The 23,685-nt window shown below is 47.8% G+C and overlaps 1 protein-coding gene across 4 annotated transcripts in view; it reads left to right on the top strand.

Annotated features, from left to right (window-relative positions):
- Positions 1 to 23,685, top strand: part of HPX (hemopexin) — a 298,112-nt gene that overhangs the window by 146,807 nt on the left and 127,620 nt on the right. For 2 of the 4 annotated variants that reach the window (XM_075337717.1, XM_075337715.1), the window contains exon 2: positions 11,640 to 12,014. The exons of 1 other annotated variant lie outside the window; for it this stretch is intronic. In XM_075337717.1, the coding sequence (XP_075193832.1) occupies positions 11,950 to 12,014 (65 nt within the window). In that variant the 5' untranslated portion in view covers positions 11,640 to 11,949. Of the gene's footprint in view, positions 1 to 233; positions 339 to 11,639; positions 12,015 to 23,685 lie in introns of those variants that run through there. One more of the 4 variants, XM_075337716.1, reaches the window with a different exon arrangement.

Below are 23,685 nucleotides of genomic sequence, written 5' to 3'. Positions count from 1 at the left end.
GGCCCTGATCCAACAGTACAACCTCACTCCAGAGTCCTACCGCAAGAAGTTCCGGAGCCTACAGAAGGGACCAAAGGACTCCTGGGCTGACCACAGGCGGGCACTTGCCCGAGCTGCCGACCACTGGACCCAAGGCCTGCAGCTTTCCACCGGACCGGAGATCCTGGACTTGTTCATCACGGAGCAACTCTTGTGGAACTGCCCTGAGGATCTCCGCCAGTTCATCCGAGACCAGAAGCCAAAGGGGTCCACGGCTACAGCTGCCCTGGCCGATGACTACACCAACAATCGGGCTCCTGAGGCCAGGAGAGCAGCCACCAGCAGCACCTGGAGAGGGGGTAAGATGAATTCTGCGACTGCCCCACCTGCCCCTAGACTGCAGGGGGTGTCCCCCTCAACTCCCCTCTCCAGGCCCGTGGCAGAACCAAGACGGTGCCACCAGTGCAACCTACCTGGACACTTCAAGGCCATGTGCCCTCAGCGTCCCAAGGCCCCGGCTCCGTCCCCGTCCCAAGGGCCGCCCAAGGTGTATTGTGTGGGTGGGGGTGGTGTTAGGTCCCTGGACAGCTTCCAACCTGTCACCGTCGGCCGGTCTGTGACCATAGGACTGCGAGACAGCGCCTCGGAGGTGACTCTGGTGCGGCCTGAGATGGTGTCCCCCCAAGACTTGATCCCTGGAAAAACCCTCGCTGTCTCCGGGATTGGAGGCATTGACCCGGCGCTGCCTGTTGCTGACATTTATGTGGACTGGGGCGCAGGGCGAGGGGTGAGGGAGGTGGGGGTAACTGATCGGATCCCTGCAAACGTGCTACTTGGGACAGATTTGGGGCAGATAACCTCCCAGTTTGGGCCCCCCCCAAGGGCTGAACCTTCAGCCAGTACTGACGTGCCTCCGGACAATGTTAATGTGTTATCTATGAATGATGTAAGGGAGGAGGGAGTGAACTCTGATTTTTCTGCTTGCATAGACACCATAGACACACACTCAGCTGCAGCTGTGACAGGGGAGGGGGTCAGAGAAAGGTGTGACAATGCCTCTACAAGTAACCAGCCAGTGAGCTGGGATCTGTTGCCCTCTGCAGGGATAAGCAGAGAGCAGGGTGCTGCAGGGGGAGGACCAGTGTGTGGGGTGGGGGCTACCACAGCAAATGTGGGGTCCCCAGAGATTTCACAGCGGGGTTCTGTTGCTGCAGGAGGGGAACAGGCAGGTGAGATTGGGGCCGGTCCAGGAGCGGAAGTGCTCCCAGGTAAGATCTCGGTGCATGGTTCCCCCACAACCGGGGTGTCAGGAAGCCAGGTAGGTCTGCCTGAACCGGCGACTTGGTCAGGAACGGAGGAGGAGCAGGCACGACCCACGGTCGCAGCGGCTGTGGCCGCTGTCACCCGCAGTGGGAGTGCTGGAAGCCAAGGGGCCTCCCGGAGGTCCGATAGCTCTTCCCCTTCTGACCAAGTGGCAGCCGAGTCAGGTGGAGGCCAGGACACAGGTCCCGGGGTACTGACTGAAGATGTGACAGTCTCGTCGATTCTGGCCACATCTAGTCAGGGGTTTCAGGCAGCGTTAGAAGCTGACGACAGCCTGAAAGCTCTTAAGGAGCAGGCGGCACAGCCTCCCTCGGACTCGGACCCGGAGCGAGTGGTCTGGGACCAAGGACGGCTGTACCGGGCCACGGTCCAGCAGGGTTCACCGGAGGCGTGGCCCAGGGACCGACAGTTGGTGGTACCCTATCCGTTCCGGACGGAGTTGTTGCGGATCGCACATGAGATTCCGATGGCCGGACACCTAGGGATCGCTAAGACCAAGGCCAGGTTAAACCAGCATTTCTACTGGCCAAAAATGGGGGCCGATGTGGCTGCCTACTGCCGTTCGTGTGAAACCTGTCAGAGAGTGGGGAAGGCGGGGCCACACCCCAAAGCCCCACTAGTATCTCTGCCAATCATCGATGAGCCTTTCAGGAGGGTGGCTGTGGATCTGGTCGGCCCGCTGGCCATCCCCAGCAGCTCCGGGAAACGCTTCATACTGACGGTAGTGGACTATGCCACCCGGTACCCAGAAGCAGTGGCCTTGTCGTCCATTCGGGCTGACAAGGTGGCCACCGCATTGCTGGAGATTTTCTCCCGAGTGGGTTTTCCCCAGGAAATGCTCACTGACCGGGGGACCCAATTCATGTCCCAGCTGATGGAGGCCCTCTGTAAGCAAGTCCAGGTGCGACATCTGGTGGCCAGCCCGTACCATCCACAGACTAATGGCCTGTGCGAGCGGTTCAATGGCACCTTAAAGCAGATGCTTAAGATGTTGGTCGACTCCCATGGGCGTGACTGGGAGCGGTATCTCCCACACCTGTTATTTGCTTACCGGGAGGTTCCACAGGCCTCAACAGGAGTCTCACCGTTTGAGCTCCTGTACGGGCGACGTGTGCGGGGCCCCCTGGCTCTGGTGAAAGAGGCTTGGGAAGGGGATTTGGCCACCCCTGGAGTGTCGGTTATCGAGTATGTCATGCGCTTCCGGGACAAAATGCAGGCCTTGACGCAACTGGTACACGACAATATGGCTCAAGCCCAGGCCGATCAGAAGCGTTGGTACGACCAGAACGCTTGTGAGAGGACCTACCAAGTGGGTCAAAAGGTGTGGGTACTGGTCCCCGTACCACAGGACAAGCTTCAGGCAGCCTGGGAAGGCCCATACCTCGTGTACCAGCAGCTCAACCCTGTGACGTACCTGGTCACCCTGGACCCTGCCCGTGGAAGGCGGAAGCCCTTCCATGTGAACATGATGAAGGCACATCATGAGCGGGAGGCGTGTGCGCTCCCCGTGTGCAACCTGCCCGAGGAGGGAGAAGCGGAAACCCTCTTGGATATGCTAGCCCAGGTTAGGGCCGGCGGATCCATTGAGGATGTGGAGGTTGGCCACCAGCTCTTGGAGGACCAACGGTCCCAGCTGTGGGCCACCCTCCTCCCCTTCCGGGGGTTGTTTACCAACCAGCCCGGAAGGACTGACTTGGCTGTCCATCACGTGGACACTGGGGATCATCCCCCGATCCGGCGTTCAGCATATCGGGTCTCCCTGGAGGTGCAGCAACACATGCGCCAGGAGATTGACGAGATGCTGAAGCTGGGGGTGATCCAGGCATCCAACAGCGCTTGGGCCTCGCCTGTAGTCCTCGTCCCTAAGAAGGACCGAACCACTCGGTTCTGCGTGGACTACAGGGGGCTCAATGCTGTCACGGTCGCCGATGCGTACCCAATGCCACGCATCGATGACCTGCTCGATCAGTTGGCCGGGGCTCAGTACCTGACCATCATGGACCTGAGCCGGGGATATTGGCAGATCCCCCTGACTCGCAAGGCCAGGGAACGCTCTGCCTTTATTACCCCATTTGGACTATACGAGTCCACGGTGATGCCATTCGGGATGAGGAATGCCCCTGCCACTTTCCAGCGGATGGTCAACACCCTGCTCAAGGGACTTGAAGGGTACGCGGCCGCGTACCTGGATGACATTGCCGTCTTCAGTCCCACCTGGGAGGACCACCTAGAGCATCTAGCACAGGTGCTCAGGCGGATCCACCGGGCAGGTTTGACCATCAAGCTGGGAAAGTGTCAGCTGGCCATGAGCGAGGTCCAGTACCTCGGTCACCGGGTAGGCGGGAGAACACTGAAGCCCGAGCCTGAGAAAGTGGAGGCCATCGCATCCTGGCCCACCCCCAGGACCAAGAAGCAGGTGATGTCCTTCTTGGGGACCGCTGGGTACTATAGGAGGTTTGTTCCACGCTATAGTAGCCTGGCAAAGCCCTTGACGGACCTCACCAAGAAGAAGCTGCCCTCTGCAGTCGATTGGACAATGGACTGCGAGACAGCCTTCCAGGCCCTAAAGGACGCCCTGTCCAGCCCGCCCGTGCTACAGGCAGCCGACTTCACGCGGCCGTTTGTAGTACAGACCGACGCCAGTGACTTCAGCCTCGGTGCGGTGCTCAGCCAGGTGGACTCTGCGAGCCAAGAGCACCCAGTCTTGTACCTGAGCAGGAAGCTGTTACCAAGGGAAGTGGCCTATTCCACGATGGAGAAGGAGTGCCTGGCCATAGTGTGGGCCCTGCAGCGTCTGCAACCCTATCTATACGGGCGCCACTTCATCGTGGAGACGGACCACAATCCCCTCAGCTGGTTGCACACCGTCTCTGGGACGAATGGGCGATTGTTGCGATGGAGCCTTGCGCTCCAGCAATACAACTTCACCATTCGCCACAAAAGGGGCCGTGACCACGGTAACGCAGACGGGCTGTCCCGACAAGGAGAGGTCGCGGACGGGCGCACGGGGGAACACCGGAGTGTGCTGCCCCCTAGCGCCCTCAAAAGGGGGGAGGTGTGAGGCAAATCCCGGGATATGAAGATGAATTATGACTTCCAGTCATAATCGCTCATCACTCCCTGGCAGTGCCCCCCTCCCTTCTTGTTCTCAATGTCCAGCATCTGTGAAGGTGTTACACCTCCATGGCCATCTCCTGTGATATGGAGATGAGATGATGTGGGAACAATGGACACAGGAGGACTCCCTGCCGTGACCCTGTGGTAGGAGCTGCTATCTAATTAGCAAGCTTGGAAGTATCCAGACAGAACGACTCCAGTAAAAAATGGTTCATATCTCGCAAGCCATATTTCCGATAAATATGGCAACCATAAAAATGGTGTCTCCGCATGCGGACGATGCTGGCACACCCTTTTTATGGGAGCGGGAGCTTGGGAAATACCCCAGGCGTGATATCAGCCAATGTGGAACTAGTAGACGAGTCATGAGTCCTCTCATTCTGTAGCTAAATTCATAACTGTCACAATGAGAGCATTGGCGTCCGCCTACGACGCTCCCAGGCAAAGTTATGGCCCATATTCCATGTTGTGGATTGTCCATAACTCCAGCCAGGGGTGGAGCAGTGCTCCCTCTGAGGTCACTAAGGTAGGAGGGGACCTGGATTTGCCCAGGTTGATAACCCTACTTCGGCCATTTTCCAGGGTTCTTTCGCTGGGGGTCACGTGCAGGAAACATCTGTGGGAGTTCCTAGAAACCTGGTCTACAGCGCCCCCCTGTGGCCAGACGCACAAGGTAACTGCGGGAACTGTGTATGCCTGTTTGTAAACCATGCTTTATCTGTAACTGTACTCTGACATATGTATATTCTGTAGATTCCCTATTGTATATATTGTAGTTTCTAGTGTGCTTTAGGCTGATTAAATTATATAATTAATCTTGGGCTGTTCTGTTATCTCGATCTTGAATCCCACGTCTGTGTGTTCGGCTAATAGTTACCGTGAAGCGGTTGGTGGCAGCGAGTTGTGCCAAGGATTATTGTGGGGAGGCCAGTGAGATTCGGGGAGATTTTATATATTCCGCCCGCGGAGGTCGGGGGAATATATACCCTACTCTCACCGGGGACCCTTCAATAATCGGCATAAGTAGTATAGCGGCCTCCTTGCTTATTGTCGGGCAATTCCATAATTGGCCTGACTATAAGAGGGGCGCTAGAGAGCGCGTCACGTGCTCTGTCTGTCGGTCGGGAGGTATAAAGGAGGGGTGACCCCCACTTGTTACCCCCCGATTGTGACGTACTGGTAGCCAGCGCGGGGGATTTCTGAGTGACCCCCCCCGGTGGTTCGTGACAGATAGTAAAAGTTATATTTTAATCCTTGCTATATAGGTACTCGCTCAGCAATGAAGCAGACGCTGACACCAGGGAGAACCAAGTCTCTGGGTGCCGCTGTCCCCTGGGGAGCTCGTCCGGTCCCGTCCCCTGCAGCACTGACTGGTGGTCCGCGACCTGCCTCCTGGCACAGGAATTTACATAGGCTGTTGTAGCCCGGTATTGCAAATATAAAAATAGCTATTTCTTGAGTTTATACATTGTTAAACTATAACATATTGTTTAATCAGACAGACAAAGTGCACATGGGTACACAATCCTGTGTATACTTAAGGGGTTCTGTGTGTTTGCCTTGAATATACAGGCAGACAATATACCATTGTAGCAGAATCCTTATGACTTAGTACAATGATCTGATGTGTATTCTTGGGAGACTTGAATGCTGTGGGTTTATTACCCCATTGTCTGATGTGTGGTGAATCTCTGAATCATCTAAGCCCAACGAGTGGCCATCAAAGGGCACGGATCAATAAGACTACGACACATTAAGGCTGCTTTCACACTACGTTTCTTTAACATGTGTCATGAACATTTTTTTTGCTGCTTTTACAGCAAAAAAACGCATGCAAACGCAAGTGTTATTTTTCAGGATCCTGTCACTTTAAGTTTATGGGCGGGCATTGGAGTCATGTGATCGGGAGTGAGGGGAACTGAACGTGAAAGACTGGGAGCCGACATCTGACAGCTGCAGACGCTCGTAACTAAGGTAAACATCGGGTAACTTGCTTGGATACCCGATATTTACATTGGTTCCAAGCGTCTGCAGCTGCTAGGAGCCGGTTCCCTGCACACGTAACCAAGGTAAACATCGGGTAACTTGCTTGGATACCCAATATTTACATTGGTTACGAGCGTCTGCAGCTGCTAGGAGCCGGTTCCCTGCACACGTAACCAAGGTAAACATCGGGTAACTTGCTTGGATACCCAATATTTACATTGGTTACGAGTGTCTGCAGCTGCTAGGAGCCGGTTCCCTGCACACGTAACCAAGGTAAACATCGGGTAACTTGCTTGGATACCCGATATTTACATTGGTTACGAGCGTCTGCAGCTGCTAGGAGCAGGGCTGCCTGCTTCTTGCACACGTAACCAAGATAAACATCGGGTAACTAAGACCATGGTTACCCAATGTTTACCTTGGTTACAAGCGTCTGCAGCTGCTAGGAGCAGGGCTGCCTGCTCCTTGCACACATAACCAAGATAAACATTGGGTAACTAAGACCACAGTTACCCAATGTTTACATTGCTTACGAGCATCTGCAGCTTCTAGGAGCAGGGCTGCCTGCTCCTTGCACACGTAACCAAGATAAACATCGGGTAAATAAGACCACAGTTACCCAATGTTTACATTGCTTACGAGCATCTGCAGCTTCTAGGAGCAGGGCTGCCTGCTCCTTGCACACGTAACCAAGATTAACATCGGGTAAATAAGACCGCGGTTACCCGATGTTTACATTGCTTACGAGTGTCCTCTGCTCTCAGGCGGGGGAGAGAGAGGGGGAGGGAGAGTCTGATCACCCGAGGCTGGTTTCTGGGCATGCTCAGTAGAGCAAGCAGGATCCTGTCTATCAGCATGCAGCGTTCACATGCGTTTGCATGCAGTATAGTCAGGATTCAGCAATTTGCAGTATTTGGACGCAGCTCAAAAATACTACAAGTAGCGTTTTTGAAATAAGTTAAAAAACTGCAAGTCGCTGGATCCTGACTAAACTGCACACAAACGCAGGAGAACGCATGTTGACGCGAGTCCATTGCAAATGCAATGAAATTAAAACGCATTTACACTGGATCCGTTTTTGCGTTAAAAAAACGTTCATGACGGATGTTAAAAAAACGTAGTGTGAAAGCCACCTAAGTCTAAGGTTTGTCATTTTTGTGCAAGCCTCTATTTAAGATCAGATGAAGTATAGCAGAGACAGAAGCTCATGGACCTGCTCCGTGAGATGTCCGGGCAGTGATGTCCCAGAGTTCTCTGTCTATGTCCTGCTTCTCTGACCTCCAGACAGAAGCTCATGGACCTGCTCCGTGAGACGTCCGGGCAGTGATGTCCAGGAGTTCTCTGTCTATGTCCTGCTTCTCTGACCTCCAGACAGAAGCTCATGTACCTGCTCTGTGAGACATCCGGGCAGTGATGTCCAGGAGTTCTCTGTCTATGTCCTGCTTCTCTGACCTCCAGACAGAAGTTCATGTACCTGCTCCGTGAGACATCCAGGCAGTGATGTCCAGGAGTTCTCTGTCTATGTCCTGCTTCTCTGACCTCCAGACAGAAGTTCATGTACCTGCTCCGTGAGACGTCCGGGCAGTGATGTCCAGGAGTTCTGTCTATGTCCTGCTTCTCTGACCTCCAGACAGAAGCTCATGTACCTGCTCTGTGAGACGTCCGGGCAGTGATGTCAAGGAGTTTTGTCTATGTCCTGCTTCTCTGACCTCCAGACAGAAGCTCATGGACCTGCTCCGTGAGACGCCCGGGCAGTGATGTCCAGGAGTTCTCTGTCTATGTCCTGCTTCTCTGACCTCCAGACAGAAGCTCATGGACCTGCTCCGTGAGACATCCGGGCAGTGATCTCCAGGGGTCCTGTCTATGTCCTGCTTCTCTGACCTCCAGACAGAAGCTCATGGACCTGCTCCGTGAGACGTCCGGGCAGTGATGTCAAGGAGTTCTGTCTATGTCCTGCTTCTCTGACCTCCAGACAGAAGCTCATGGACCTGCTCTGTGAGACATCCGGGCAGTGATGTCCAGGGGTCCTGTCTATGTCCTGCTTCTCTGACCTCCAGACAGAAGCTCATGTACCTGCTCCGTGAGACATCCAGGCAGTGATGTCCAGGGGTTCTGTCTATGTCCTGCTTCTCTGACCTCCAGACAGAAGCTCATGGACCTGCTCTGTGAGACGTCCGGGCAGTGATCTCCAGGAGTTCTGTCTATGTCCTGCTTCTCTGACCTCCAGACAGAAGCTCATGGACCTGCTCCATGAGACGTCCGGGTAGTGATCTCCAGGAGTTCTGTCTATGTCCTGCTTCTCTGACCTCCAGACAGAAGCTCATGGACCTGCTCTGTGAGACGTCCGGGCAGTGATCTCCAGGAGTTCTGTCTATGTCCTGCTTCTCTGACCTCCAGACAGAAGCTCATGGACCTGCTCTGTGAGACGTCCGGGCAGTGATCTCCAGGAGTTCTGTCTATGTCCTGCTTCTCTGACCTCCAGACAGAAGCTCATGGACCTGCTCTGTGAGACATCCAGGCAGTGATGTCCAGGGGTCCTGTCTATGTCCTGCTTCTCTGACCTCCAGACAGAAGCTCATGGACCTGCTCTGTGAGACGTCCGGGCAGTGATCTCCAGGAGTTCTGTCTATGTCCTGCTTCTCTGACCTCCAGACAGAAGCTCATGGACCTGCTCTGTGAGACGTCCGGGCAGTGATCTCCAGGAGTTCTGTCTATGTCCTGCTTCTCTGACCTCCAGACAGAAGCTCATGGACCTGCTCTGTGAGACGTCCGGGCAGTGATCTCCAGGGGTTCTGTCTATGTCCTGCTTCTCTGACCTCCAGACAGAAGCTCATGGACCTGCTCCGTGAGACGTCCGGGCAGTGATGTCCAGGAGTTCTGTCTATGTCCTGCTTCTCTGACCTCCAGACAGAAGCTCATGGACCTGCTCCGTGAGACATCCAGGCAGTGATGTCAAGGGGTTCTGTCTATGTCCTGCTTCTCTGACCTCCAGACAGAAGCTCATGGACCTGCTCCGTGAGACGTCCAGGCAGTGATGTCCAGGGGTCCTGTCTATGTCCTGCTTCTCTGACCTCCAGACAGAAGCTCATGGACCTGCTCCGTGAGACGTCCGGGCAGTGATGTCCAGGGGTTCTGTCTATGTCCTGCTTCTCTGACCTCCAGACAGAAGCTCATGTACCTGCTCCGTGAGACGTCCGGGCAGTGATCTCCAGGGGTCCTGTCTATGTCCTGCTTCTCTGACCTCTAGACAGAAGCTCATGGACCTGCTCCGTGAGACGTCCGGGCAGTGATGTCCAGGGGTTCTGTCTATGTCCTGCTTCTCTGACCTCCAGACAGATGATGCTCAAAGCTCCTTGGTGATTTAAAGGGAACTTTACATGCTGCGACATCACTAGCGATGTGAAATTCTAGATCGCAAGTGCGATCTTTCGAGGTCGCACATGCGTAAAATGACCTATGTGCAACCTCGAAAGATCGCACTTGCAATCTAGAATTTCCCATCGCTAACGAGATCGCTAGCGGTGTCGCAGTATGTAAAGTACCCTTAAGTATGTAACTTTACTTAACCTTTGTATGTTGAATATACAAAAGTGTACGCAGTATCATACTTTGCCTTTAAGTTTGTATTTCATATTAACCTTTATAATAAAACTACTTAATTGCCTTTTTTAAAGCCGTATCTGAACTTTAGTGCTAAAAAGCAAGTAAATCAAACCCGGTAGCTTGGAGCCTTCCGGGCCCCGCTCCCCACTGAGGCAAAGTGAAGGAGCCTGCTCTCAGAAGCTCACGCTTGGGATTTCAGTGGGTCGCTTGCTAGGAAAGCCCTATCCCCCTTGTTGCACTAGTGCCCCCAATCTCTGAGCTTCGTGGGAACAGCCCATAAAGGCCCTGTCCTCCGCAGGTTAATTGCCAAGTTGCCTGAAGCTTCTCCCCGACCTAGGGTCCATGTACCCCATTGTGCCTTTGGTCCAGGACCAGTGATAGGGCCAGGCTGCTGACCGTCCTCCTTGACAGTTTAGAGGCACCTAGCCTCAATCCCCTGTGACCGGGGGTCCGACTCCTCTAGGTCCATACCACCGTCTGCGACCTAGTTTACTTCTCCTCTGGGAGCTCCAACTCCCCGCTTCCTCAGAGCTCCTCACAGCTCGAGGGTTACTACTCCACTCCGGGGAGCTGCTACTCCCAGATCCTCACTCTCTGAGAGCTACTTCTGTTCTCCTTGTCTCCCCTCCCACCACTCTGCCTGACCCCTAGGTGGGTGGCCGTACTCCAACTTGACCAACCCACTGGTGTGTCTGTCCAACCCTGGTGTGAGGTGTGGTTGGGATTTGTAGTGCGTATGTCAGTGACACTGTTGATGGGAACCTGGAACCATGGGTGGTAGGCCCTGCACCCTGGGGTACAGGATGCAGTTCCCACTAGCGCCCTGATGCAGTCAGGGGTGATACATAACTATTTTGTTACCCTAGCATTAAACGGAGCCCTAACCCTGTCCCTTATCCTAGTCCTAGCACTATCCCTCTTTTTAATCTTAGTCCTAGCACTATCCCTCTTTTTAATCTTAAGGCCCCGTTACACGCAACGACGTATCTAACGATATATCGCCGGGGTCACGGATTGCGTGACACACATCTGGCATCGTTAGCGACGTCAGTGAGTCTGACACCAACGAACGGCCGTTAACAATCAAAAATACTCACCAAATCGTCCATCGTTGATACGTCGTTCATTTTCAAAAAATCGTTGATTGTTGAGGACGCAGGTTGTTCGTTGTTCCTGAGCCAGCACACATCGCTATGTGTGACACCTTGGAAACGACGAACTACAGCTTACCTGCGGCCGCCGGCAATGAGGAAGGAAGGAGGTGGGCGGGATGTTACTGCAGCTCATCTCCGCCCCTCCGCTTCTATTGGACGGCTGCCGTGTGACGCCACACGAACCGCCCCCTTAGAAAGGAGGCGGTTCGCCGGCAACAGCGACGTCGCTAGGCAGGTAAGTAGGGTGACGGCTCCGAACGATGTTGTGCGCCACGGGCAGCGATTTGCCCGTGACGCGCAACCGACGGGGGCGGGTGTTTTCACCAGCGATATCGCTGCATGTAAAGCCCCCTTTAGTCCTAGCACTATCCCTCTTTTTAATCTTAGTCCTAGCACTATCCCTCTTTTTAATCTTTGGTTCCTGCTGACAGAGTATAGTGATGATTATCCTCCTCTTATCACCCCCATCATTGTCAGGTCTCACTGCTGAGAATATAACGACCCGCTCCAGCATCTGCCGGGAAGTGTTGGGTAACTTGGCTCAGAGGCCATGTGGACTCACCTGCTGCCGGGAAGACATTGTGCAATCAGGGAGTAATATAAATAGAGAGCGTGCTCCAAGAGGACAGAACCGAGGACAGAACCGAGGCCAAAACTGAGGACAGAACTGAGGACATTACCGAGGGCAGGACCGAGGACAGGACCGAGGGCAGAACCAAGAGCGGAACCAAGAACAGAACTGAGGACAGAACCGTGGAAAAAAACGAGGGCAGAACTGAGAGAAAACATGAAGGTCCACAGCATATCCAGTGCTCTCCTCTATCTGCTGCCCCTGGTACTCTCCTACCCACTGTGAGTACCACTTACTGCTCATATGGTGTATCCATAAACTGTATCTAATCCTACCCTTGGTGATAGTGTCTGCTGAGCTGTGTATCCAATCCTATCCTGTGTGATACACATATATACACACATACAAATACTGTGATACGCAGGACTGAATCGCTCTGGCCAGCATTCTTGTGTAGATGCGGCATCTGATCCCTGCTCTTCTTGGCTGCCATCTGCTGGTGACTGGTGACTATCTATAGTGTAATCGCACAGCATGGCGCTGTGTGTGGTTACACGCCTGCCTGGGACCACCTCACACCAGGCTGGGGAAGTTACACTTTACTAAAAGCAATCAATAATGTGTCAGATGGCTGTACGGCTGCTGTGTGTGTACTGTGTCTATAATGTAATGTACTGTATGTGTGTACTGTGTATATAATGTAATGTACTGTATGTGTGTACTGTGTCTATAATGTAATGTACTGTATGTGTGTACTGTGTCTATAATGTAATGTACTGTGTGTACTGTGTCTATAATGTAATGTACTGTGTGTGTGTGTACTGTGTCTATAATGTAATGTACTGTATGTGTGTACTGTGTCTATAATGTAATGTACTGTGTGTGTGTACTGTATATAATGTAATGTACTGTATGTGTGTACTGTGTATATAATGTAATGTACTGTATGTGTGTACTGTGTCTATAATGTAATGTACTGTGTGTGTGTACTGTGTATATAATGTAATGTACTGTATGTGTGTACTGTGTATATAATGTAATGTACTGTATGTGTGTACTGTGTCTATAATGTAATGTACTGTATGTATGTACTGTGTCTATAATGTAATGTACTGTATGTGTGTACTGTGTATATAATGTAATGTACTGTATGTGTGTACTGTGTCTATAATGTAATGTACTGTATGTGTGTACTGTGTCTATAATGTAATGTACTGTATGTATGTACTGTGTCTATAATGTAATGTACTGTATGTGTGTGTACTGTGTCTATAATGTAATGTACTGTATGTGTGTACTGTGTCTATAATGTAATGTACTGTGTGTGTGTGTACTGTGTATATAATGTAATGTACTGTGTGTGTGTACTGTGTCTATAATGTAATGTACTGTATGTGTGTACTGTGTATATAATGTAATGTACTATGTGTGTGTACTGTGTCTATAATGTAATGTACTGTATGTGTGTACTGTGTCTATAATGTAATGTACTGTGTGTGTGTACTGTGTCTATAATGTAATGTACTGTGTGTGTGTACTGTGTCTATAATGTAATGTACTGTGTGTGTGTGTACTGTGTCTATAATGTAATGTACTGTGTGTGTGTGTACTGTGTCTATAATGTAATGTACTGTATGTGTGTACTGTGTCTATAATGTAATGTACTGTGTGTGTGTACTGTATATAATGTAATGTACTGTATGTGTGTACTGTGTCTATAATGTAATGTACTGTGTGTGTGTACTGTGTCTATAATGTAATGTACTGTGTGTGTGTACTGTGTCTATAATGTAATGTACTGTGTGTGTGTACTGTGTCTATAATGTAATGTACTGTGTGTGTGTGTACTGTGTCTATAATGTAATGTACTGTATGTGTGTACTGTGTCTATAATGTAATGTACTGTGTGTGTGTACTGTATATAATGTAATGTACTGTATGTGTGTACTGTGTCTATAATGTAATGTACTGTATGTGTGTACTGTGTCTATAATGTAATGTACTGTGTGTGTGTACTGTATATAATGTAATGTACTGTATGTGTGTACTGTGTCTATAATGTAATGTACTGTATGTGTGTACTGTATCTATAATGTAAGTACTGTATGTGTGTACTGTGTCTATAATGTAATGTACTGTATGTGTGTACTGTGTCTATAATGTAATGTACTGTATGTGTGTACTGTGTCTATAATGTAATGTACTGTATGTGTGTACTGTGTCTATAATGTAATGTACTGTGTGTGTGTGTGTACTGTGTCTATAATGTAATGTACTGTATGTGTGTACTGTGTCTATAATGTAATGTACTGTATGTGTGAACTGTGTCTATAATGTAATGTACTGTGTGTGTGTACTGTGTCTATAATGTAATGTACTGTATGTGTGTACTGTGTCTATAATGTAATGTACTGTGTGTGTGTGTGTGTACTGTGTCTATAATGTAATGTACTGTATGTGTGTACTGTGTCTATAATGTAATGTACTGTGTGTGTACTGTATATAATGTAATGTACTGTATGTGTGTACTGTATCTATAATGTAATGTACTGTATGTGTGTACTGTGTCTATAATGTAATGTACTGTATGTGTGTACTGTGTCTATAATGTAATGTACTGTATGTGTGTGTACTGTATATAATGTAATGTACTGTGTGTGTGTACTGTATATAATGTAATGTACTGTGTGTGTGTGTACTGTGTCTATAATGTAATGTACTGTATGTGTGTACTGTGTATATAATGTAATGTACTGTATGTGTGTACTGTGTCTATAATGTAATGTACTGTATGTGTGTACTGTGTCTATAATGTAATGTACTGTATGTGTGTACTGTGTCTATAATGTAATGTACTGTATGTGTGTACTGTGTCTATAATGTAATGTACTGTATGTGTGTACTGTGTATATAATGTAATGTACTGTATGTGTGTACTGTATCTATAATGTAATGTACTGTATGTGTGTACTGTGTCTATAATGTAATGTACTGTATGTGTGTACTGTGTCTATAATGTAATGTATTGTATGTGTGTACTGTGTCTATAATGTAATGTACTGTATGTGTGTACTGTGTCTATAATGTAATGTACTGTATGTGTGTACTGTGTATATAATGTAATGTACTGTATGTGTGTACTGTATCTATAATGTAATGTACTGTATGTGTGTACTGTGTCTATAATGTAATGTACTGTATGTGTGTACTGTGTCTATAATGTAATGTACTGTATGTGTGTACTGTGTCTATAATGTAATGTACTGTATGTGTGTACTGTATATATAATGTAATGTACTGTATGTGTGTACTGTGTCTATAATGTAATGTACTGTGTGTGTACTGTATATAATGTAATGTACTGTATGTGTGTACAGCAGAGTGAAGGCAGATAGCCGTAACGTACATGACTGAGGCAGTGATAGATCCAGGAAAGGGTTAAGGAGTAAGGGATGGGTTTTTACCTAAGGAATGTGGTGGTGGTCAGCGAGCAGGAGGAGAGATGGGGGCAGGGGCCATATAAGAAATAGGTCCCATGTTAAGGTGTCATTCCTTTGTCCTGGACTCAAAGACTGAACCAGCAGTTAGCATCTGTCCCTTCTGAACTTTCTGAACATCAAACTCTAAGAAGATCAAGACCTCCTGAGAGACTAACTTCTGAAATGGCCAATAGGACTCACAATAGGATCATCAGTCCTTCTGTTACTTCTAGGAAAAGAGCAAAGCGCAGCACGGCCTCTGATCCATCTTACAGGCCGGGAGGAAAAATACAATATCAGAAGAACAAGGTACAGAGAAAAGAGCCAGACCATCTAACCAGAGAGACACCAAGAAGTCCAAGGAGAAAGTCCAGCTCTACTGAGGTGCCAGCCAGAGAAGCAGCCACACAAGCTACAACTGACGTGACCACAGCCCACTATGGATCCTTAGAACTTCCTCAACAATCTTTGCATCATTCTAGAGGACATCATACGGCCTCACCCCAGGAACTAAACCAACACGGGGGGATGGGCTTAGGACATACAACTTTTCCGGATCCGGGTTCACATTACACGAGGAGTGGTAGGAATCCAAAAAGACAACTGCGCAAAAGTACTTTAACCAGACAAAGACTTCATCGGCCGGCTCAGGATGTGAGTCAGGCAATAAATCTACAGCTACAAGACTCAGAAGAGATTCCAGACAATGACTATGACACAGATAACGACTCCCCACTAGAGGGCAGCAGCACGCAGCACTTCAATAATGAAGGGGCTGTAGAGACTATAACTAATACGTCACGGACGGCTGGTCAACCTAGGACGCAGCCAGGTATTGGTGAGAACACTTTTTCTTGTCCTATATCTAGTGTAACAACACCTGTAATGAGTCCAGGGGGCGCAGTTGGGGGTACAGTTCCCGGCAATGTAGGATGGGATCTTAATTCAGTAGTACAGCAATTAGTGTCAGGGGTTAAGGAGGCTTTGAGTCAGTCTAGCTTACCCATAACTTCTTCTCCTATTGCTGCATGGTGTGGAAATGGTCGCCGGACATCGGAGGTGGTAAGTCAGTCGTGTGCTGATCCAGACACACAGGAGGACGCAGTAATTTCACAAGGGGTTCCATTATCTGATGCAGCAAAAGGAGAATTATATGTATGTTTTGAGGGTCCTCTAGGAATTCATTTGAAACAGGAGGTTAGGGAGAAGATTTGGGCCGACGAATATGTGGAAATATTTTCATTATTGCCCTTAGAAAAATATAACTTGGATAGAGTAAGGTTTGATGAGAGGAAAAGAGAGGAACAAGAAAGACGGTATTGTCTCATCCCCCAAACATTTAGCAATTGGTTCCAGGCCTTTGCCATATTAGCAAGTGTAATAGGCCAAAAAAACTCCTGAACATTGCTCTGCCTTATTTTGTTACATGAATTCTATCGGGGAATGGAGGTTTAGCATGGCTGCGCTATGATGAGCAGTTTCGCCAACGAAAGGCTGGTCGCCAAGGGATTCGTTGGGATCACAAAGATATTGGTTTATGGATGCGTCTCATGACAGCGCCACGTGGGGTTAATCAGCCCTTTCAGGGCTATGTCGGCAGATCATCAGCAATCGGATTGTCGGCAGCAAACAGAAAAGGTTGCTGCTGGCAGTTCAATGATAGCCAGTGCAGATTCGGAAACACATGCAGGTACAGACATGAATGCACCTTCTGTAGTGGAAACCATAGCCTATCCAAATGCTTTACACGAAATAAAACCCCAACAGCAGAGATTAACCAAAAAGGGGGAAACCCCAATTAGACTCGGGGAGATGGTGGGCTATCTAAGCAGGTACCCAGATAGAAAAGCAGCACAATTGCTGGGGAGGGTTTCTCAGAAGGTTTTAAGATCCCATCTACTTCGGGCCCATTAACCTGTTCTCGTAACCTTGCTTCAGCTTATACATATTCTCACATTGTCTCCACAAAACTAAACAAAGAAATTGACCTGGGCCGCATGGCAGGCCCATTCCCCAAAATGCCAATAGAAAACTTAAGGGTCTCTCCATTGGGGGTGGTCCCAAAGAAGGAACCCAATAAGTTTAGGCTGATCCATCATCTGTCCTTCCCTCATGGAAGCTCAGTTAATGATGGAATCGATCAGGAACTTTGCACAGTCTCGTATACTTCATTTGATACAGCGATTGCATGGGTTCAGAAGTACGGCAGAGGAGCTTTAATGGCAAAAACAGACATTGAAGCTGCCTTTAGACTCTTACCAGTCCATCCAGAAAGCTTCCATCTCTTGGGTTGTCAGTGGCAGGTTTTATGTAGACTTGTGTTTACCCATGGGCTGCTCCATCTCATGCTCCTTGTTTGAATCATTTAGCACATTTTTGGAGTGGGTAGTAAAGAAGGAAGCCGGCGTGCGTTCTGTCCTGCATTATCTAGATGATTTCCTATGTATTGGTCCACCAAAGTCATTTGTTTGTGCTTCATTATTGTCAGCGATTCAGTCGGTTTTTAAGCGTTTCGGAGTACCGTTAGCATCAGATAAAACAGAAGGCCCGTCTACACTTATCAAGTTTTTAGGAATTTTGATTGACAGTGAGACAATGGAGTGCAGATTACCGGATGACAAGGTCAGTGATCTGCTGGAGGCAGTCAGAGAAGCTAGATCTCACCGTAAGATCAGATTAAAGGATCTACAATCGCTGTTAGGAAAAATGAACTTTGCGTGTCGCATTATTCCAATGGGTAGAGTTTTTTGTAGGCGCCTAGCTGCAGCTACCTCAGGCATAACCTTTCCACATCACTTTGTGCGGCTGGCTAGAACATTAAAGGACGATCTGGCGGTATGGGAACAGGTTCTTAATGGAGTTTAATGGGAGGTCATTGTGGATCAGACCACCGGTTTCAAATTTTGATCTAGACATCCACACTGATGCAGCGGGGTCAACTGGTTTTCGTGCATATTGTTCGGGACAGTGGTGTGCAGATAGGTGGCCAGAGAGTTGGAGAAACAATGGGTTAACACGAAACTTAGTACTCCTTGAATTGTTCCCCATAGTGGTTGCTTGTGAAATTTGGTGCAATATTTTCCAAAACCGAAAAGTGAGATTTCATTGTGATAACTTGGGAGTTGTAGAAGTCATCAACAAACAATCAGCTTCTTCCCGGCCTGTTGTTACGTTGCTGCGTCATCTAGTGCTGCGCTGTTTAAAGTCACATTGTCAGATTACAGCTGTGCATGTCCCCGGTGTTTGCAATTCTGTGGCTGATGCTCTGTCTCGTTTTCAGTGGGACAGATTCCGTTCGTTAGCCCCGATGGCAGAGGTACAAGGCAAGAAGTGTCCGGATTTTCTGTGGTCACTGCCAGTGACACCGCATACGCTCTGATAGAACGGTCTGTGGGTGTAAGCACATGGCAGAGGTACCAGTCAGCATGGAGGGAATGGGAAGACTTGTGTGCTCTAGTGGCACATGATGCCAGGTTACATGACAATGTTTCCTTGTTGTTATTTTACATTAGCAGGGCCTTTGTGGATGGTACTTCATTGTCCAGTATTGATAGTAAAATGTCTGGATTAGCTTTTTGGTTTAAGTTGCACGACTTCACTGATTACACAAAGCATTTTTTAGTTAAGCAGGCCCTAAAGGGTTACAGAAAAAGTTGTAAGAAGACCAGAGATAAATGGCGTCCGATTTCTTTCCAGTTATTGCAGCAGATACTGAGTGTACTAGGCCGAGTCTGGAGCAGTCCGTTTGAAGTGTTACTCTTTAGTTGTGCATTCACACTGGCCTTTTTGGAGCTTTTAGAATCAGCGAGTTAGTGTCGAGTAGCTCCACCAGAAGTGGGGGTCTACAAGCCGAGGACGTGCATCAGTACACAGACAGAGGGGGTCTACAAGCCGAGGACGTGCATCAGTACACAGACAGAGGGGGTCTACAAGACAAGGACGTGCATCAGTACACAGACAGAGGGGGTCTACAAGCCGAGGACATGCATCAGTACACAGACAGACAGGGTCTACAAGCTGAGGACGTGCATCAGTACACAGACAGAGGGGGTCTACAAGCTGAGGACGTGCATCAGTGCACAGACAGAGGGGGTCTACAAGACGAGGATGTGCATCAGTACACAGACAGAGGGGGTCTACAAGCCGAGGACATGCATCAGTACACAGACAGACGGGGTCTACAAGCTGAGGACGTACATCAGTACACAGACAGACGGGGTCTACAAGCCGAGGACATGCATCAGTACACAGACAGAGGGGGTCTACAAGCCGAGGACATGCATCAGTACACAGACAGAGGGGGTCTACAAGCCGAGGACGTGCATGAGTACACAGACAGATTGGAATGTTTTCTAGCAAAGTCAAAAACTGATCAACAGGGTAGAGGAAAATGGATCACATTGTTTCCTTTAAGCGGTTCCAGGGCCTGCCCGGTCATCTGTTTTAGAAACTATGTCTCAAGAAGGCCAAATATCCAAAGTTCATTACTAATTCATGAGGATTGTAAGTCATTGTCACAATTTCAATTCACAGCAGTTCTTAAAAAATGCCTGACAATATTGGGAGAGTCTCCAATGCATTCACTTCACACTCATTTAGGATAGGAGCAGCCACAGAAGCTCTAGATGGGGCTTAGGGCCTGACTTAGTTAAAAAAAATCGGGAGATGGGAATCGAGCAGATTTAAGAGTTACATTAGATTGCATTTATTATAAATGGCGTACATGTATATATATGTGTACATTTTGGTAATCTTATAGTAGTTGTGTCTTCATTTAGACAATTGTGTGATAATTGTGTTTTTGTTTTTGTTTTAGCTGAACAGCAATGCCTGGTTTGGATCATGGGACATTCATTTGTTTTTGGGGGGGCCTTACGTGCAGCAGTCAGGCCTAATGGTAAACAGTTGGGGTTGCCCAGTTCCTTGGCACGGGTGACATGGATAGGAAAGAGGGGAATGCAGTGGCATCAGCTGTTAAAAGAAATCCAGTATCATGTGGAGTTCTACCGCCCCCGGGCGTCTTACTTATCCATTTAGGTGGTAATGATTTAGCAATAAGAACATCAAGACATTTAGTTAGGAACATAAAGCTCGATATGTTGAATTTATGGAGGTCTTTCCCAGAAACAGTGGTGGTCTGGTCGGATATAGTAGCTAGACAAATGTGGAGAACAGCGCGATCAGTGGCTCGCATCAATAATACAAGGATAAAGGTTAATAAAAAAATAACAAAATTTGTGTTGGAAAACGGAGGGGTGGCCATACGTCACCAGATGCTGGAAAATACAAAGGAACATTTTTGGAGAGATGATAAGGGTACATCTTAATGACATTGGCATTGATATATGGATGTTGGGAATACAAGAAGGAGTAGAACGAGCCATTAAGTTGTGGAGGAACTCACTCTTGTAAGGTGTCACAAGAGCGAGTCTTGGCGGGATGTGGTTGTTTAAACCCCCTCTTTGTTGGTTGGAGAATTATGTTTTTAATGGGGTCCCTGGGCCAGAGCTCAGCGGACAGTGGAATATGGGTCCCTGGGGAGGAGCTCAGCGGACAGTGGAATAGATGGGTCCCCTGGGGAGGAGCTCAGCGGACACAAGGAAAATGATCAAGGGGTATACCCAGAATCCCCCTTGAGCTAGGTGTACACGGCGGAGGGGGATATGGGGCTGGGATTTATAACAACCACATCTCTGGGCCGATAATCTTGTTTTTTCTTGTTGATGTTTTTTCTTATAAAAATAAAGGCTGCTGTGGCCAAAATTTTAATCCATGTCACGCAGTGTGTGGTGTCTTATTTATTAGGTTACCAGGAGCGCAATTCACTAGTCCATCAGTCAAGCAGAGTGAAGGCAGATAGCCGTAACGTACATGACTGAGGCAGTGATAGATCCAGGAAAGGGTTAAGGAGTAAGGGATGGGTTTTTACCTAAGGAATGTGGTGGTGGTCAGCGAGCAGGAGGAGAGATGGGGGCAGGGGCCATATAAGAAATAGGTCCCATGTTAAGGTGTCATTCCTTTGTCCTGGACTCAAAGACTGAACCAGCAGTTGTCCCACCCACCCTCCCTATAATAAAGGGAAATGTATCAATATCAGGACTTTGCAACACTGTCAATATTCTAACAATGTTTTGGTATTCAACATCATCGGTATTTTATCAACATTATTAGTATTGTATCAATTGTTATCAGTAATGTATCCAAATTGTCAATGTCATATCAACATATTAATATTGTATTAACATTTTAATATTGTATGTTACAGCAGCATTTGGCGGCGGGATGTGGTTGTTTAAACCCCCTCTTTGTTGGTTGGAGAATTATGTTTTTAATGGGGTCCCTGGCCAGAGCTCAGCGGACAGTGGAATATGGGTCCCTGGGGAGGAGCTCAGCGGACAGTGGAATAGATGGGTCCCTGGGGAGGAGCTCAGCGGACACAAGGAAAATGATCAAGGGGTATACCCAGAATCCCCCTTGAGCTAGGTGTACACGGCGGAGGGGGATATGGGGCTGGGATTTATAACAACCACATCTCTGGGCCGATAATCTTGTTTTTTCTTGTTGATGTTTTTTCTTATAAAAATAAAGGGCTGCTGTGGCCAAAATTTTAATCCATGTCACGCAGTGTGTGGTGTCTTATTTATTAGGTTACCAGGAGCGCAATTCACTAGTCCATCAGTCATGTGTCTATAATGTAATGTACTGTGTGTGTACTGTATATAATGTAATGTACTGTATGTGTGTACTGTGTCTATAATGTAATGTACTGTATGTGTGTACTGTGTCTATAATGTAATGTACTGTATGTGTGTACTGTGTATATAATGTAATGTACTGTATGTGTGTACTGTGTCTATAATGTAATGTACTGTATGTGTGTACTGTGTCTATAATGTAATGTACTGTGTGTGTGCACTGTATATAATGTAATGTACTGTATGTGTGTACTGTGTCTATAATGTAATGTACTGTATGTGTGTACTGTATCTATAATGTAATGTACTGTATGTGTGTACTGTGTCTATAATGTAATGTACTGTATGTGTGTACTGTGTATAATGTAGTGTACTGTATGTGTGTACTGTATATAATGTAATGTACTGTATGTGTGTACTGTGTCTATAATGTAATGTACTGTGTGTGTACTGTGTCTATAATGTAATGACAACATTGTATGTGTGTACTGTGTCTATAATGTAATGTACTGTATGTGTGTACTGTGTATAATGTAGTGTACTGTATGTGTGTACTGTGTCTATAATGTAATGTACTGTGTGTGTACTGTATATATAATGTAATGTACTGTATGTGTACTGTGTCTATAATGTAATGTACTGTATGTGTGTACTGTGTCTATAATGTAATGTACTGTATGTGTGTACTGTGTCTATAATGTAATGTACTGTATGTGTGTACTGTGTCTATAATGTAATGTACTGTATGTGTGTACTGTATATATAATGTAATGTACTGTATGTGTGTACTGTGTCTATAATGTAATGTACTGTATGTGTGTACTGTGTTCTATAATGTAATGTACTGTATGTGTGTACTGTATCTATAATGCAATGTACTGTATGTGTGTACTGTGTCTATAATGTAGTGTACTGTGTGTGTGTACTGTGTCTATAATGTAATGTACTGTATGTGTGTATTGTGTCTATAATGTAATGTACTGTATGTGTGTACTGTGTCTATAATGTAATGTACTGTATGTGTGTACTGTGTATAATGTAGTGTACTGTATGTGTGTACTGTATATAATGTAATGTACTGTATGTGTGTACTGTGTCTATAATGTAATGTACTGTATGTGTGTACTGTGTCTATAATGTAATGTACTGTATGTGTGTACTGTGTATAATGTAGTGTACTGTATGTGTGTACTGTGTCTATAATGTAGTGTACTGTGTGTGTGTGTACAGCAGAGTGAAGGCAGATAGCCGTAACGTACATGACTGAGGCAGTGATAGATCCAGGAAAGGGTTAAGGAGTAAGGGATGGGGTTTTTACCTAAGGAATGTGGTGGGGGGTCAGCGAGCAGGAGGAGAGATGGGGGCAGGGGCCATATAAGAAATAGGTCCCATGTTAAGGTGTCATTCCTTTGTCCTGGACTCAAAGACTGAACCAGCAGTATGGATGCCTTGCTGAAGACTGTTCAGGCTGCGGCTTTGACGTGTAGGCCCGAATGGATTCAGGCCCAGCTAGACGAATTGCTGAAGAGTGCCCGGGATACAGCATCTGTCCCTTCTGAACTTTCTGAACATCAAACTCTAAGAAGATCAAGACCTCCTGAGAGACTAACTTCTGAAATGGCCAATAGGACTCACAATATGATCATAAGTCCTTCTGTTACTTCTAGGAAAAGAGCAAAGCGCAGCACGGCCTCTGATCCTTCTTACAAACCAGGAAGGAAACTACAGTACAAGAATAACAAGGTACAGAGAAAAGAGCCAGATCATCTAACCAGAGA

The sequence above is a fragment of the Anomaloglossus baeobatrachus genome, chromosome 2, assembly GCF_048569485.1.
Source record: "Anomaloglossus baeobatrachus isolate aAnoBae1 chromosome 2, aAnoBae1.hap1, whole genome shotgun sequence".
NCBI classification, from domain to species: domain Eukaryota; kingdom Metazoa; phylum Chordata; class Amphibia; order Anura; family Aromobatidae; genus Anomaloglossus; species Anomaloglossus baeobatrachus.
Note: the sequence above shows the minus strand (reverse complement) of the source record. Positions and strands in the feature narration are given on the sequence as shown.